The sequence below is a fragment of the Hyla sarda genome, chromosome 2, assembly GCF_029499605.1.
Source record: "Hyla sarda isolate aHylSar1 chromosome 2, aHylSar1.hap1, whole genome shotgun sequence".
Lineage (NCBI taxonomy): Eukaryota > Metazoa > Chordata > Amphibia > Anura > Hylidae > Hyla > Hyla sarda.
The window spans coordinates 426454760-426472070 of NC_079190.1; the positions used below are offsets into that span (position 1 = coordinate 426454760).

Genomic DNA, 17311 nt, shown 5'->3' on the forward strand with positions numbered 1-17311 from the left:
GATAGTTTCACTTTCGCTTCAGACCCGGCGGTCAGCTTTGATCGCCGCATCTGAATGGTTAATACAGAGAATCACCGCGATCGGTGATGTACTGTATTAGCCGCAGGTCCTGGCCGTTAAGGAGTTAAAGGATGTAGCATCCGCCAAAAGTAGAGTAGTCGATTTTGACAGGCTGGACACCGGAGGATCCAGTGTTGGCGGGGAAGTCCATTTCGCAATGAGGTCCTGGGAAAAGGGGAACTGTGCCCGAACTTTCTTAGTCCCCTGAAAGCATTTGACTGGATGCTTCCATGCTGTTTCCAGTAAGGTGTCAAATTCAGCATAAGAACTGAATACCTTAGGTGAGCGACGGGAACAGTGAAAGGAAACTTCTGGAGCTGGGTCCGAAGTTCCGGGGTTCTCTAAGTGAAAGGTGTCCCTTATGGCTGACACCAAATTGTTTACCATGTCGGACACGCTGGCTCGGTCCTCTGTATCAGAGGCAGAACCTGACGCCTAATCTTCCAGTTCCCCAGGAGAGTGGGAGCGGGTGGAGGCAGCCTTAGACGAAGGCGAAACAGACCTGGTACGCAGGCCTGGAGACCTAGGACCGTGACCAGGAGAGGGGCCCTTAGAGCAGGGGCGCTTCCGGGGGCCAGGGAGGAGGAACGAGACCTCTGAGGAGAGCGCCCGTCCCTGGCTCCGGATTCTAAAGATGAGCCAGAGGAGAACACCCTAGGGCACTTGTGAGAGCACCCAAAATAAGGAGAAGTCGAATAAATAAATAAACAGCAAAAGGAAAATGGAGCAGTCTCACTTTGTGTCTGAGTCTCTCAGATGAAGACAAGAAGCTGGCTGTGGAGAGACAGACACACACACACACACACACAGAGTGTCCTCAGCGCCTCCAGTGACAAGAAGCCTCCGGTCGTCACATTGCAGGAGCCCTTCTGTCCGGCCAGAAGCTGACAGATCTTCCTGGTGCAGGGGGACAGCCATCCCTAAGGTCTGTGAACTACTCCTTCTGCGCCATTAACCTTTCAGTTTCTGTCCCTTCACTATTCAGGTGCTGTCCCCTCTCTCCAAGCAATCAATTAATTGTACCAATAATTGGCTAACTAAATCGGTTTTAGAAATAGTCTTAAGTTGCAGCCCTACATTAAGCAAAAAAAGATTAACAAAACATTTATTTACCTTGTGATTCAGTATGTCGTTCATTCTACGAGTTGCCTCTGATGTGTGGGATTCTGGGAAACATTTCTTCGGGATGACACCATATTTTTCTACGAGAGTGCAAATGAAAAGACAGATACTTAATAATAAATTAACTAAACTTGCTTGCAGCAGCCATAAGTAGTAGGGAAGCCGAAAATAGCCGACTGGGCATTTTACATATAGCGCATAACTCCCATAGACTTTAATGGGAGTTGTATAAAAACAGTAGCAATGTCAACTATGTCGTTTCTATAACTCCCAGAGTTAGGATAACAGCATAGCCCATGCACATCTGTCATCCATTCTTACGACCGGTGGAGTCCGATCCCCACCAACCTCCTAGGTGTCCCCTCTGCACAGAAAATGTGAACACATACTGCAAGTCACTTTTGTGATATGGTTATTGTTGAAGGACCCTTCTAACATGGAGGGGGTTGACCAAACTAGAAAATCCTTTTAGGGTGTATTCACAAGTACAGTATTCTGCTCATATTTGATGCACAGGATTTAAAGCTGCAGATCTGAAACTGTGGTCAGTCATTTAGTTTACTATAAAATCTGCAGCTTCAAATATACGCAGGATACTGTACGTGTGAATAGACGCTAAAAAGGGGTTATCAGGGAATAGAAATAAAACAGAGCAAATTTCTTTGATTAAAAAAACAAACAAAAAACTGGGCCTAGACAACTTGGCTTCAACTGAGCTGCAATATTGCACACAACAGAGGACAGGAGGTTTTTTTTTTGTTTTAAACAAATCATCTGTTTTTCATTTTCATTTTTTTTTTTTTGGGGGGGGGGGGTTATGCTGAGAAAGTGTGGCGATTGTTTGCTATTATCATATTTAATGTATTCTTCACTTACAGGAATATAGAGATTGTCCATTGTTAGTGATAAAATGACAGTGGTAGTGGGTGCTCCTTTCAATTCAGTATGGGTAAGTGTGGAGTGGGATCCAGAATCGGATCATTTACAACAATTTGATTGCCTAGCTAGAACAGATATTGTGTATGGGTTATTTGGTTGCTATCTCCACAATGGAGTTTACTGGTCTTTAGCACTTTATGTCCAAGGAGTTATTATATATTTTTATTAGGCAGTCATAAGACTATTCCCACCACCTTAACCTTATTTTGCTTTAATACCTTGGTTCCTATATCTTAATATTTTATAATCATGTGCAAACTCTGCCATTGTTAGTTCTCTGTTATACAGTGTATGTATGTGTTTGTCTATTTTTAAAATATTTTCAATAAATGTTCATTTTTAATGAGTATACCAGAGTGGGTTTATGTCCATGTAGATTCATACCAATCAGATTTACAAGCATGTCCCATTGGCCTCCATCATTGCTGGGATTTGAAAGCAGGAACTGCATAAGTCTTCCATCAATTGGCTCGTTCTGGTGCGCGGTCTCAACAAAAGCATTTAGGAAATAGTTGCAACGTTCTACCTGTGGAGGATACAGATCATGTGGTTAACAGTCTGTATAATGGACCACAGAGGAGAATAGAAGACTTTTAGAACATGCATTAAGATTGCACATCATAGGGGAGATTTAGCAAAACCTGTGCAGAGAAAAAAAGTTGACCCGTTGCCCATAGTAACCTATAAGATTGCTTATATTTATTTTTCAAAATAAGAGAAGTGATTTGATTGGTTGTTATGGGCAACTGGTCAACTTTTCCTCTGCACAAGTTTTGATAAATCTCCCCCTATATGTGTAATTTACAATATTAATTTGTACCAAAGCCTGCTGTGAGTATATGGTACATTTTATGCATTAACTTTGAGGTTGGCTGCAGTAAAGCAAATATCGAACATTCAGAACACAAATCTGACTTCTACAAGAGTGATGTGGATATGCTCTGTGGCTGTCCCAACTAACCGCTGTTAAAGGAAAACTGTCAGCTTGCTCCCCCTGCACTAACCAGCGGTACTGGCTGGTAGTGCGGGGGGCGCTGATCAGTTTGTGCCCGGATACACCCAGCCGTTCGGCCTAAATCCTCGTTTTTCCATATATGCTAATTAGATGCTAACTGGCACAGGCGGCATAACTGGCACTCTGAAGTCAGCAGCGCTGCCCAGCTCATCAATATTCCTCCACCTCTCCTTCTCAATTACAGAACGGTGAGAAGAGGCAGAGGCAGGGGAGGAATATTGATGAGCCGGGTGGCTCTGCGGCCGCTGAGGTCAGAGTGCCAGTTACGCCGCCTGTGCCAGTTAGCACCCAATTAGCATATACAGAAAAACAAAAATTTCGGTTGAACAGCCAGGCGGATCCAGGCACAGTAAGCCTCAAACTGCTCAGCGTCCCCCGCACTACCAGCTAGTACCGCTGGTTAGTACGGGGGGGGGGGAGCAAGCTGACCGTTTTCATTTTAATGGTGTGACCTGGTAACAAAGCACATGGACGATCGGCTCCATTAAAGTGAATGGAACTGAGCGGCAGTACTACATATGACCAGTGGAAAAGAGTGGTGCTGCCTTTGCAAAAGCAAAAATAAATAAATAAATAAAATAAAATACTCCTGTACAACTCATTTAAGGTTTAGAAGTAAGCTTTTTCTGCCCTTTCAATGTGTTACGAACTCACATGAAAACTGTGAGAAATCTTTCAGGGAGAAAGTTTTTCTGTTAATACAATGCTGGGAAGGATTTATGGGGAAGGGCACAGTCCAATAGTCCAGGTTGCTCTGTTTGCAACGATAGCCCTTACAAAGTCCAGCTTATATTACTGGAGGAGACGTTGTATATTAAGGATTTATGTTATGTAGCAAATCAGAGTAGCAAACATAGCAACTAAGGCAAGTATCAGTGGTATATTAGGGAAATCACAGATTATAAAAGTCACAAAAGGTTTTGTGAGTTTGAGTGATTAAACAGTATATTAAAAAAAATATAATAATAAATAAATAATATATTTCTTTATTAACCTCTTGGGGACCATGGGCGTATGGATACGCCCTTGCGTCCTGTACTTAAGGACCAAGGGCATACTTGTACGCATGTGGGAATTTCGGTCCCCGCCGCTAGCCAGTCGGGGACCGGACCGGGGTACCTGCTGAAATCATTCAGTAGGCACCCCGTGCAAACCCTCCCCATGTCGGCGATCGCCACAAATCACCGATCAATTCAGATCGGCGATTTGCGGCGATTCCGGGCTGATCGGGTCTCTGATGACCAGATAGCCCAGAAAATAGGGATGGTCCGAGCTGTCAGACAGCCTCGATCGTCCTAAAGGATAGGAGCGAGGTGGTAGGGGTGCCCCCTCCTCCTAACCCCTGCCATTGATCAGTTAGCCTAACTGACCAATGGCAGTTGGGGGCAGGGGGGTTACAGTTTAAATGTCGGGGCAGAGCGGGGGAAGATGGCGGCGGTACCTGCGGCATTGGCGGCGGGGACCTGCGGTAAGCAGGCGGTGGAGACAGCAGTAAAGATCGCCTCCACTGCTGCCTTCTAGGAATTGCCAGACTACAACTCCCAGCATCTGGAGGGCCACAGTTTGGAAAACCACTATACAGTGGTGCCCAAGCTTTAGTCCTCCAGATGTTGCAAAACTACATCTCCAAGCATGCCCAGACATGCTGGGAGTTGTAGTTCTGTAACATCTGGCTCTTTAGATGTTGCAGAACTACAAGTCCCAGCATGCCTGTGCAGTCTGAGCATGCTTGGAGTTGTAGTTTTGCAACATCTGGAGGGCTACAGTTTGGACGCCACTACACAGTGGTCTCCAAACTGTTCTCCTCCAGTTTCATAACTACAACTCACAACATGCCCTTCGGCTGTCTGGGCATGCAGGGAGTTATAGTTCTGCAACAACTGGAGGCACACTGGTTGGGAAACACTGTCTGTTTCCTAACTCAGTGTTTCCCAACCCCTGTACCTCCAGCTGGGAGTTGTAGTTTTGCTACAGCTGGAAGCACACAGGTTGGGGGAACACTGAGTTAGGTAACAAACTCTGTTTTGCAACCAGTGTGCGCCCCCCCCCCCCCCATGTGAATGTACAGGGTACATTCACACGGGCGGGTTTACAGTGAGGTTCTCGCTGCAAGTTTGAGATGCAGCAAACTTTCCGCTGCAGCTCAAACTCCTAGTGGGAAACTCACTGTGAACCCCCACCATGTGAGTGTACCCTAAAACCACTACACATACCTATACCCCTACACAATTCCCCTCCCCCCCCAATAAAAATGAGAAACACCTGGTACGGCAGTGTTTCTAAAACGGAGCCTTCAGCTGTTGCAAAACAACAACTCACAGTGTTGCCGGACAGCCATCGACTGTCCAGGCATGCTGGGAGTTTTGCAACAGCTGGAGGCACCCTGTTTGGGAAACACTGCCGTAGGGCAAGTGGAGGTCTACTCCAGCATGTTATTGTAAACTCCCCCCCCCCCCCCCCCCCCCACACTAACATGCTGGTGTTGCCCCATACTTTTCATTTTCACAAAAAGGAAAAAAATAAAAGAAAAAAGAACCCCAAAACTTAACTCAAGTACGGAAATACCCCATATTTGAACGTAAAATGCTCTGAGGGCGCACAACATGGCTCAGGCGTGAGAGCGCTACGTACATTTGAGGTGATTTGCACAGGGGAGGCTGATTGTTACAGCGGTACTGACAAACACACAAAAAAAAAAATATATAAAAAAAAAAAAAACACATGTGACCCCATTTGGAAACTACACCCGTCACAGAATGTAACAAGGGGTATAGTCAGCATTTACACCGCAGACTTTTTGTTAAAGTTGGAAGTGAAAATGAAAATTTTTTTTTTTTTTTTCCCCTCACGAAAACGCTGGCGTTATCCCAAATTTTTCATTTTCACAACAGGTAATAGGAAAAAAAGCCCCCCAAAATTTGTAACCCCATTTCTTCTGAGTAAGAACATACCCCATATGTGGATGTAAAGTGCTCTGCGGGGGCACTACAATGCTCAGAAGAGAAGGAGCGCTATTGGGCTTTTGGAGAGAGAAAAGTGTCTGGAATTGAAGGCCATGTGTGTTTACAAAGCCCTCATAGTGCCGACACCACCCCCCCCCCCCCCACGTGACCCCATTTTGGAAACTACACCCCTCATAGAACGTAACAAGGGGTGCAGTGAGCATTTACACCCCACAGGTGTCTGACAGATTTTTTTGAACGGTGGTCCGTGAAAATGAAGAATGTAATTTTTCATTTGCACAGTCCACTGTTCCAAAGATCTGTCAAACCCCAGTGGGGTGTAAATACTCACTGCACCCCTTATTAAATTCTGTTAGGGGTGTAGTTTCCAAAATTAGGTCATATGTGGGGTGGGGGAGTTCCACTGTTCTGGCACCATGGGGGCTTTGTAAACGCACATGGCCCCCCCGACTTATATTCCAATCAAATTCACTCTCCAAAAGCCCAATGGCGCTCCTCTTCTGAGCATTGTAGTGCGCCAGCAGAGCACTTTAAATCCACATATGGCGTATTTCCATACTCAGAAGAAACAGGGTTAAAAATTTTGGGATGCTTTTTTTCCTATTACCCCTTGTGAAAATAAAAAAAATGTGGTTAACACCAGCATTTTAGTGGAAAAAAAAATAAAAATTTTCATGTCCAAATTTTGTGGAAATTTGTCAAACACCTGTGGGGGTGTTAAGGCTCACTGTACACCTTGTTACGTTCCTTGAGGGGTGTAGTTTCCAAAATAGTATGCCATGTGTTTTTTTTTTGCCATTCTGGCACCATAGGGGCTTCCTAAATGTGACATGCCCCCCCCAAAAACCATTTTAGCTAAACTTACTCTCCAAAATCCCATTGTCACTCCTTCCCTTCTGAGCCTTGTAGTGAATCCGCAGAGAACTTGACATACCCATATGAGATATTTCCTTAGAAATTGGGTTATAAATTTTAGGGTGATTTCTCTCCTTTTAAAAATTCAAAAACTGGGTCTATTAGAACATGCCAGCGTAAAAAAATGAAGATTTAGAATTTTCTCCTTCACTTTGCTGCTATTCCTGTGCACACACTTTCTGAATGTCATTTTGAATACTTTGGGGGGGGGGGGGGGTAGGGTGCAGTTTTTATAATGGGGTATTTCCAATAGGGATCAACCGATTATCGGTATGGCCGATAATCACGATTTTGGGCATTATCGGTAATTACCTTGCCAATAATGCACCGCCCCCACCGCGACCGCACCCCCCCCCCCCCGACCCGCCGGGAACAGTGGACCCCGTGGACCCCGGGAACAGGTAATTATAAAACCTGGGATGGGGGGAGGCAATGGGGCCAGGGCAGTGCGGCGGGTTGGGGGAGCGGTGATACGTCTCAGGACTCCCGGACAGGCAGGGGGAGAGAAGCAGGTGGCGGCCTATGGCACCGCAAAAGCCACTGCAGTGCATTGATTTAAAGCGCCCGCTTTAAATCAATGATCTTCAGCGGTGTCACGGGGGGATAAATAGCCGTTAACTTATACCGATATTCCGGTATAAGTTATCGGCCCTAACCTCCACCGGTTATCGGTATCGGCCCTAAAAAAACGATATCGGTCGATCCCCAATTTCCAATATGAAGGCCCCTCAAATCCACTTCAAAACTGAACTGGTCCCTGAAAAACTCTGATTTTGAAAATTTTGTGAAAAATTTGAAAAAAATTGCTGCTGAACTTTGAAGCCCTCTGATGTCTTCCAAAAGTAAAAACACGTCAACTTTATGATGTGATCATAAAGTAGACATATTGTAAATGTTAATCAATATATAGTTTATTTGGCATGTCCATTTTCCTTATAAGCAGAGATAAATTTTACCACTAACATAAAGTAGAATAGGTCACGAAAAAACTATTTCTGAATCTGAATGAAAAGTAAAAGCATTCCAGAGTTATTAATGCTTAAAGTGACAGTGGCCAGATGTGCAAAAAATGGCCGGGTCCTTAAAGGGGTTCTCCGGTGCTTAGACATCTTATCCCCTATCCAAAGGATAGGGGATAAGATGCCTGATCGCGGGAGTCCCGCCTCTGGGGACCACCAGGATCATGCACGCGGCACCCCGTTTGTAATCAGTCCCCGGAGCGTGTTCGCTCCGGGTCTGATTACCGGCGACGACAGGGCAGACGGCAGACGCCCCTCAATGCAAGCCTACGGCTTGCCAAACAGTGTTTGTCATGCTCCGGGGACTGATTACAAACGAGGTGCCACGTGCAAGATCACGGGGGTCCCCAGCGGCGGGACTCCCGCGATCAGTCATCTTATCCCCTATCCTTTGGATAGGGGATAAGATGTCTAAGCACCGGAGTACCCCTTTAAGGTGAAAATGGGCTGGGTCCTTAAGGGGTTAATGAAGCGCATCTCATGCAAAGAGACAGAGATTACAGTGATCCAGGGAGTTCTAATGATCAATAGGGGTCTGAACACCTAGACCCCAACCAAGCAAAACTTTTGACAAGTTTTTTGCCACATGCCAAAAGTTTTGTTTTTGTTTTTCTAATGTCGGGGACACACAGAATGTACCGCAGAGTACTTACCTTATCCCAGAAAAACAGATATGACTGGCTAAACTCAAATTCTTCAAGATTAAACTTCTTAACGAAAGGTAATCTTATCACATTCAGACAAGAAAAGATCCAGCACCTTCCTGGAAGATCAGAGAAAGAGAAAGACAATAGGAGATTATTAACCAGTAGGGTGTAAAGTCATAAAATGAGACAATACTAAGGGTACGTTCACACTATGGAATCCCGCGGTGTGAATGGTTCTCCGCATGACCCGTTCACACTGCGGAATTTCAGCGGTGGACAATTACGCAAAGAAAGAACATATTCATTCTTTGCGCGGATTCCGCGAGCACTGCATAGCCGTCAATGGTGACAGCTCAGTGCCCCGCGGCCCTATCGCCAAAGTATTTTCGGAGATTCCGCAATGTGAACGCACCCTAAAGATGACCACCACAGGAACAAAACTTATTTCTCGCCTTCATTACTGTATACTGGCACATTACATTTCATATAAAAATGTCCATAGCTTAGGAAAAGTTCTAAGTATTTTAGCTATGATGTTTCTTAGAGAAATTAGCATTTTTATATATTCATTTGCAGTAGCCATTTTAGCAAAAGTGACAATATAAAGTGCAGCCAGTGTTTCCTGACCAGTGACAACTGTTGGAAAACTACAACTCTTAGCATCCTCAGCCAGCCAAAGGCTGGAAGTTGTAATTTTGAAATAGCTGGAGGCACCCTGGTCAGGAAACACTGCTGTAATGTCACAAGGGGTCCCAGCTTAAACTTCTTCCCTATCCTTTGGATAGGTGATAAGTTTTCTTGTATGATATATCTCCTTTAGCTAGCAATACAGCCCCATAATATTGTGGCTACTCGAGTTACTGTATGCCATTACTTTCTATGGTTGGACACCCTGTATAAGTTACTTTATACACAAAGCAGGCCATCTTGCTTGTACCTATGGAGCTAGATCTTAGGTCACTGGCAGCGGCTTCCTTTCTTAGGCTGGGTTCACATCACGTTTTTGCCATACTGTCTTCAATTCGTTTTTCTAAAGAAAACCGTATGGCAAAAAAACGGATGGAACAGTATGGGAAAAATGAAACCGTATGCGTTTTTAAACCATATACTGTTTTTTAAAAGTGCATACAGTTCCATCCATTTTTTTTTTTTTTTTTTAAACATACGTTTTTGAAATTGTTGTAAATTTTTAATGGGAGGGGTCTTAAGTGGGGACTTTAGGATGCACATGTGCAAAGCAAAAACCGTATACGGTTTCCTGTATGGAACCGTATACATGTGCGTTTCCCATTGACGTCCCATGCGGCTGTAGTACGGTTTTTAAACCGGAGCCAGAACTGTGGTCAACTACGGTTTTGAGTACGGGAGAAAACCGTATTGCAAGCAAACCGTCCGCAATCGGATGCATCCGGTTTTCAATTCTTTGTCTATGTATACTGTTTAATACGGTTCCATACGTTTTCAATAATAAAAACGTACACAGGAAACGTACTTGAAAAATGTGGTGTGAACCCAGCCTTACCAATAGAAGTTACACCTATGATAACAGTCTGTGTGTCAAATACACATAAAATAAAAGGAAGCAGATCTCCATCAGCAGAGCCGTCATACCGGAGTTCTTCTGGTTGGTGACTGGTTTGCCCTCAGCAGGGATCGTGTGCTGGAAGACATGAACACTGTCCTGGACTGTCTGCCTTTGCAAGCACACCTCCAGGGGATCGCCGCACGTCGCCACATTCTGTGCCAGCACATAGCGGGGCTCAGCCTTCAGCTTTTTCCGAAAAGCGGCTGTTTTTTCTAACGTCAAACCTGAAGACACACAGGAGACAAAAGTATGCAATAAATATTTAATAGAGAAATAATAAGAATAATAAATAAGAATAATATATATATTTTACAGACCAAAAGTTTGGGCACACCATCTCATTCAGAGTTTTCTTTATTTTCATGACTATGAATATTGTAGATTCACATTGAAAGCATCAAAACTATGAATTAACACATGTGGAATTATAGACATAACAAAAAAGTGTGAAACAAATGAAAATAGGTCATATTCTAGGTTCTTCAAAGTAGCCACCTTTTCTTTGATTACTGCTTTGCACACTCTTGGCATTCTCTTGTTGAGATTCAAGAGGTAGTCACCTGAAATGGTTTTCACATCACAGGTGTGCTGGTGTGGGGGAGGAGGCGTGATGGTGTGGGGGTGCTTTGCTGGTGACACTGTTGGGGATTTATTCAAAATTGAAGGCATACTGTACCTGCATGGCTACCACAACATCTTGCAGCAGCTGCTATTCCATTCGCTTTGCGTTTAGTTGGACCATCATTTATTTTTTCAACAGGACAATGACCCCAAACATATCTCCAGGCTGTGTAAGGGCTATTTGACCAAGAAGGAGAGTGATGGGGTGCTGCGCCAGATGACCTGGCCTCCAGTCACCGGACCTGAACCCAATCGAGATGGTTTGGGGTGAGCTGGACCACAGAGTGAAGGCAAAAAGGGCCAACAAGTGCTAAGCATCTCTAGGAACTCCTTCAAGACTGTTGAAAGACCATTTCAGGTGACTACCTCTTGAAGCATAGCAAGAGAATGAGTGTGCAAAGCAATAATCAAAGCAAAAGGTGGCTAGAACCTAGAATATGACATATTTTCACACTTTTTTGTTATGGATATGATTCTACATGTGTTAATTCAGAGTTTTGATGCCTTCAGTGTGAATCTACAATTTTCATAGTCATGAAAATAAACTTTTGGACTGTACCCTTGGACCTAGAAAGCTGAATTTTTTCACAGGTGTTTTTAAAGACGAAGACAAGGAATAAAAAAGGATTTTTCTAAATTCAATCCTTAAAGGGGTACTCCGCCCCTAAACAAAGGATAGGGGATAAGATGTCAGATCGCCGCGGTGCCGCTGCTGGGGATCCCCGGGATCCCCGCTGTGGCACTGCGCTATCATTACAGCACAGAGCGACTTCGCTCTGCAGGTAATGACGCGCAATACAGGGGCCGGAGCATCGTTACATCACGGCTCCTCCCCTCGTGACGTCACAGCCCGCCCCTTTCAATACAAGTCTATGGGAGGGGGCGCCGTGGTCCTGCATTAAGGGGACGGGCCGTGATGTCACGAGGGGCGGAGCCATGACGTCACGCGGCTCCGTCCCCTATATCGCCCGTCATTACGCACAGAGCGAACTCGCTCTGTGCTGTAATGATAGCGCGGTGCTGCAGCAGGGACCGTGGCGATCTAACATCTTATCCCCTATCCTTTGGATAGGAGATAAGATGTCTAGGGACGGAGTACCCCTTTAAGGGGGTGAAAAAGGGGTTGAAAGTTTGTATGGAATCCGTCATTTTTTGAAGCTAGAAGCATGAAACTGTTTTTAGGCTAACAATTAGAGATAAAGAAACAGGTGTTTTAACGTTTACCTGAAGGGGTGAAACGGGGGTTCAAAGTTTGCACGAATGAACCGCTTACCGCAGAACGCCGGGTATACCCAACACTGCGGCACGGGAGGGTTATGAAGCAAACTCAGGAGCTGAGCTCGCATCGTACCCGCATGGTCCTGGCTGCTATCAGCAGCCAGGAACCATTGCTATTGCCGGACATCGCCGTTCCGGCATTAACTCTTTAGACGTGGAGATCAAAGTTGAAAGAATTCGGGTTGTTTGGATGCCTGTAGACTTTTACCCAGAGCGGCCTCATTACTATAGGATCGTAAAAAGTAGATCTATGCTACCCCAAATTTAACGCGAGCGAAGCCGTGGGCAAAAGCTAGTGTATATATATTTACATTATCACACAAATTCCACAGTGCTATACAAAGTTCACCCAGTTGTATTTAGCTATGCTATTGGTGGGGGGGGGGGGGGGGGGGTAATCAAAAGGTATTTGTTTTTTGTGGGTTTCTGACCGTAATGCTTTCAAATCTTGCTTCCAATCTATGCTTTTAACAATGCTTTTGGACTTATGCCATGTGCCGGCTTATATGACACGTAACATCTACTAAACAAAAGTGAAAGTGTAAGGACACATTCATTTCGAATTTTATTTCCTTATGCTGTGGTTTTGCTTGTGACTTCCTTGTTCAAAAAATAAATAAATAAATTAAAAAAAAAAAAAAGCACTAGAATGAGAGGAGACAAAAGACTTGCCAAACAGTGCTTCTCCAGCTGTTGCAAAACTACAACTCCCAGCATGCCCAGACAGCCAACGGCTGTCTGGGCATGTTGGGAGTTGTAGTTTTGCAACAGCTAGAGGCGCACCGTTTGCAGAACGCTGCATTAGGCTCTTTCAGATCTATGTCACAGATGCTAGTGTTTGTAGTAGAGATGAGCGAACTTACAGTAAATTCGATTCATCATGAACTTCTCGGCTCGGCAGTTGCTGACTTTAGCCTGCATAAAATGAGTTCAGCTTTCAGGTGCTCCGGTGGGCTGGAGACTCTCTCCTAGGACTGTATCCACCTTTTCCAGCCCACCGGAGCACCTGAAAGCCGAACTAATTTATGCAGGATAAGTCATCAACTGCCGAGAAGTTGGTGATGAATCGAATTTACTGTAAGTTCGCTCATCTCTAGTTTGTAGAAGGGATCGACCGATTATCGGTATGGCCGATAATCCCGATTTTGGGCATTATCGGTATCGGCAATTACCTTGCCGATAAGCCGATAATGCCCCACCCCCACCGCACCCCCCCCCCCCCCCCCCCCCCGACCCGCCGCACCACGACCGCGTCGCATCCCCCACCGTAGTGCTGGGCGGTATACCGGTGTGAACCGGATATCTTTTTTTTTCTCTCCCACGGTATGGATTTTTGCCCATACCGCTATACCGGTCGGGCCCCTGCTCAGAGTGGAGAAGAGGACCCCCGGAGAAGGACAGCCCGGACCGGTTCACCCTCCACCCTCCCCGGACGGTCCCGGCAGTAACTGGGAAGGTGAGTCAGGGTTCTGGGATGGACAGGGATCTGTATAATATACTATACCTACAGTAGGCCCTCCAGCTGTTGCAAAACTACAACTCCCAGCATGCCCGGACAGCCAACCGCTGTCCGGGCGTGCTGGGAGTAGTAGTTTTGCAGCAGCTGGAGGCACCCCTAGGCGCGGTGCGGCGGGGGGAGCAGTGGCGGTGATAGGTCTCAGGACCCCCGGACAGGCAGGGGGAGAGAAGCGGGTGGCGGTCTATGGCACCACAAAAGCCACTGCAGTGCATTGATTTAAAGCGTCCGCTTTAAATCAATGATCTGCAGCGGTGTCGCAGGGGGTTAAATAGCCGATAACTTATACCGGATTATAAGTTATCGGCTATCGGCCCTAACCTCCACTGATTATCGTTATCGGCCCTAAAAAAAAAACCGATATCGGTCGATCCCTAGTTTGTAGCACCATTGTGTAGCCCTAGCCGTGGACTTATTAGCCTATAATGAAGTGTAAGGTGGTTCCCTTATAGTGGATTAATATCACATTGAAACATTCAAAGTCAACCAAAAGTAGGTAAAGATAATATAAAATGGTGCCACAATGGCTGCTCTGGTGCAACCCGGTGCTGACTTTATTGAGGTCCGTCGGGCATCTGTTACAGTGTCCGCCGGTATCTTGCCAGACAAAATATCGTAGCATGCTGTGCAATTTTGTCTTGTATTTGCACATGGCGAACGTTTCTGCTGCGGGAATCCCCATTCCGGAGTCCGCAAGAAAATGCACTGCCGTCTATGAGAGGGTGCATTTCTGAGCAGTCATTCGCCCATCTGAACATAGCCTAACATGCTGGGACACCCGTGCGCTTCACTTGTACCACTGATGTAGGAAACATATCTCTGGCACAGGGAGGTATACCTGGCACCAGAAAGGTGTCTAATGCCAGGCAGGCAGGCAGGCGCAACCTATAGGCAGAGTAGAAGGCTGCATAGATGACCCCCTTGATGAGGGCGCCACTCACGGTCACAGATTTTCTTTAATGAATCTGTAAGAACAACACTGTCAGCACTGACCCAGCAGCACCATCACATCAAGATAGAGGAGGGCAGCTGCTGCCTGACCATATGATTATCCAGTGCTTGAGTTCTGCAGGACTGACCCTGGAATGACGCTTACCCCCCCCCCCCCCCCCCCCACCGGCCTACTAGATGCTGGAAGTATAGGACCTGTGATGATGTCACCATCATGTGACCAGTAATATGTTGGGAGTAGAGCTCAGCTGTGCAGGATAGCAGAGATGGTGACTGAAGGACCTGTGGAGGAGGCGGGGCTGAGCTGAAGTGGAAGTCACATGTTTCCCGTACTGTCACTAGTGTTGTGAGGAGGTTTGTCACGGACACCAGTAATGAGATTACACGCGGAGGTATGTTACAGTGTGTCACCCCAGTAGTAAGGTGATTTGTTACAGTGCATCACCCCAGTAGTAATGAGATTATATGAGTAAATGGTTTGTTACAGTGTGTCACCCCAGTAGTAAGGAGATTACATGAGGAGGAGGTTTGTTACAGTGTGTCACCACAGTAGTATGGAGATTACACGAGGAGGAGGAGGTTTGTTACAGTGTGTCACCCCAGTAGTAAGGAGATTACATGAGGAGGAGGTTTGTTACAGTGTGTCACCCCAGTAGTAAGGAGATTACATGAGGAGGAGGCTTGTTACAGTGTGTCACCCCAGGAGTAATATTACTGAGGAGGAGGAGGCTTGTTGCAGTGTGTCACCCCAGGAGTAATATTACTGAGGAGGAGGAGGCTTGTTGCAGTGTGTCACCCCAGGAGTAATATTACTGAGGAGGAGGAGGCTTGTTGCAGTGTGTCACCCCAGGAGTAATATTACTGAGGAGGAGGAGGCTTGTTGCAGTGTGTCACCCCAGGAGTAATATTACTGAGGAGGAGGAGGCTTGTTGCAGTGTGTCACCCCAGGAGTAATATTACTGAGGAGGAGGAGGCTTGTTGCAGTGTGTCACCCCAGGAGTAATATTACATGAAGAGGAGGCTTGTTGCAGTGTGTCACCCCAGTAGTAATATTACATGAGGAGGAGGGTTGTTGCAGTGTGTCACCCCAGTAGTAATATTACATGAGGAGGAGGGTTGTTGCAGTGTGTCACCCCAATAGTAAGATTACATGAGGAGGAGGGTTGTTACAGTGTGTCACCCCAGTAGTAAGATTACATGAGGAGGAGGGTTGTTGCAGTGTGTCACCCCAGTAGTAATATTACATGAGGAGGAGGCTTGTTGCAGTGTGTCACCCCAGTAGTAATATTACATGAGGAGGAGGCTTGTTGCAGTGTGTCACCCCAGTAGTAATATTACATGAGGAGGAGGCTTGTTGCAGTGTGTCACCCCAGTAGTAATATTACATGAGGAGGAGGCTTGTTGCAGTGTGTCACCCCAGTAGTAATATTACATGAGGAGGAGGGTTGTTGCACTGTGTCACCCCAATAGTAAGATTACATGAGGAGGAGGGTTGTTACAGTGTGTCACCCCAGTAGTAAGATTACATGAGGAGGAGGGTTGTTGCAGTGTGTCACCACAGTAGTAACTTGCACCAGCCCTGCATGTACAGTAAGTGAAGAGCCATAGCGCCCCCTGCCTATACACTGCATACAGACACCCAGTACAGAGAAGCCTCACGGCTGTATAATATAGAGAAGCCACACTGTGTTTCTAAGGAACCTCTGCAGCAGCTCCGGTGTGCTGGGACTTATGGTTCACTTCCCAACATAGGAAAAAACTTATTCTACAAAGAGCACCAGCTTTGTGCACGGCCAACAAAACCCCGCCCACCAACAGGGAAGCCTACACAAAACCCCGCCCACATTACAACGCCCCGCCCATGACTCAGCATCAACGTCTATGGCCCTAAGCAAATAAAAAATAAAAATCGGTGTCGTCCCGCGCTGTACACATCCCCCAGATCGCGGCTGTACGTGCTCTTCCCCCCTCTACCTGTGCTCATGGTATCTTCCTGCGCGTACTACAGAGGCTCCGTACGATGTTCCTTCCCAATCGAACCGGCAAGTGCTGATGTCTCCGCTCGGCTTCCGGGGCTGGCGCAGGAAGAGGCTGACACTTGCCGAGTAGTGAAGAGAATTAACCAGGCTCTGTAGGGATATAAGGGCGGGGCTGGAGGAGGATTTTTGGAAGGGGACACGTGATCACGTACGATAAGTGAAAGGGAAAGTGAACAGGTTTGTGCGCGATTGGAAGTGACCACTTGGGGTCGCTGTGCGCTGTCGTTGTGTATCATTCTGCAGACCGGACCATTCGCAATGGGGAGTGGGGGGAGGTTCAAGTGAGGTGATATTTGTCGCTGACAAAAAATGACGTCATCAAAGTCCCCATACATTTCCACTGCTTTATGACTATAGTGACCGATTTTTAGGACCTCACTCTTTATCCAGACTTTAAAGCTCAGGATAGTGGTCAACAAACTGTGGAACTCCAGCTGTTGCAAAACTACAACTCCCAGCATGCCCGGACAGCCAACGGCTGTCCGGGCATGCTGGGAGTTGTAGCTTTGCAATTACTGGAGGACTAAAAAAGTGGCGTGTTTTGCGACAGCAGATGGCATTTAAGTCATCCAACCAAAATGGTAGTTCAATTGGTCTACGACTTCCTTTGGCGCAACTCTGTTACATAATCTTGCTTTAAG

General features: G+C 46.2%; 2 protein-coding genes across 5 annotated transcripts in view; one reads left to right on the top strand and one right to left on the bottom strand.

Moving 5' to 3' along the window:
* Positions 1-16744, bottom strand: part of BLMH (bleomycin hydrolase) — a 65052-nt gene extending 48308 nt beyond the window's left edge. Inside the window, exons 1-5 of the mRNA XM_056559007.1 lie at positions 16606-16744; positions 10292-10489; positions 8687-8796; positions 2506-2647; positions 1174-1262 (exon numbers count right to left, since the gene is read on the bottom strand). Coding sequence (XP_056414982.1) covers positions 1174-1262; positions 2506-2647; positions 8687-8796; positions 10292-10489; positions 16606-16615 — 549 coding nt within the window. The 5' untranslated portion in view covers positions 16616-16744. The remainder of the gene's footprint in view (positions 1-1173; positions 1263-2505; positions 2648-8686; positions 8797-10291; positions 10490-16605) is intronic.
* CORO6 (coronin 6) overlaps positions 15006-17311 on the top strand; it is a 162650-nt gene continuing 160344 nt past the window's right edge. For 3 of the 4 annotated variants that reach the window (XM_056558999.1, XM_056559006.1, XM_056559004.1), the window contains exon 1: positions 16708-16847. The gene's annotated coding sequence lies outside the window, so the exon portion shown is untranslated. Of the gene's footprint in view, positions 15024-16707; positions 16848-17311 lie in introns of those variants that run through there. The other variant, XM_056559001.1, reaches the window with a different exon arrangement.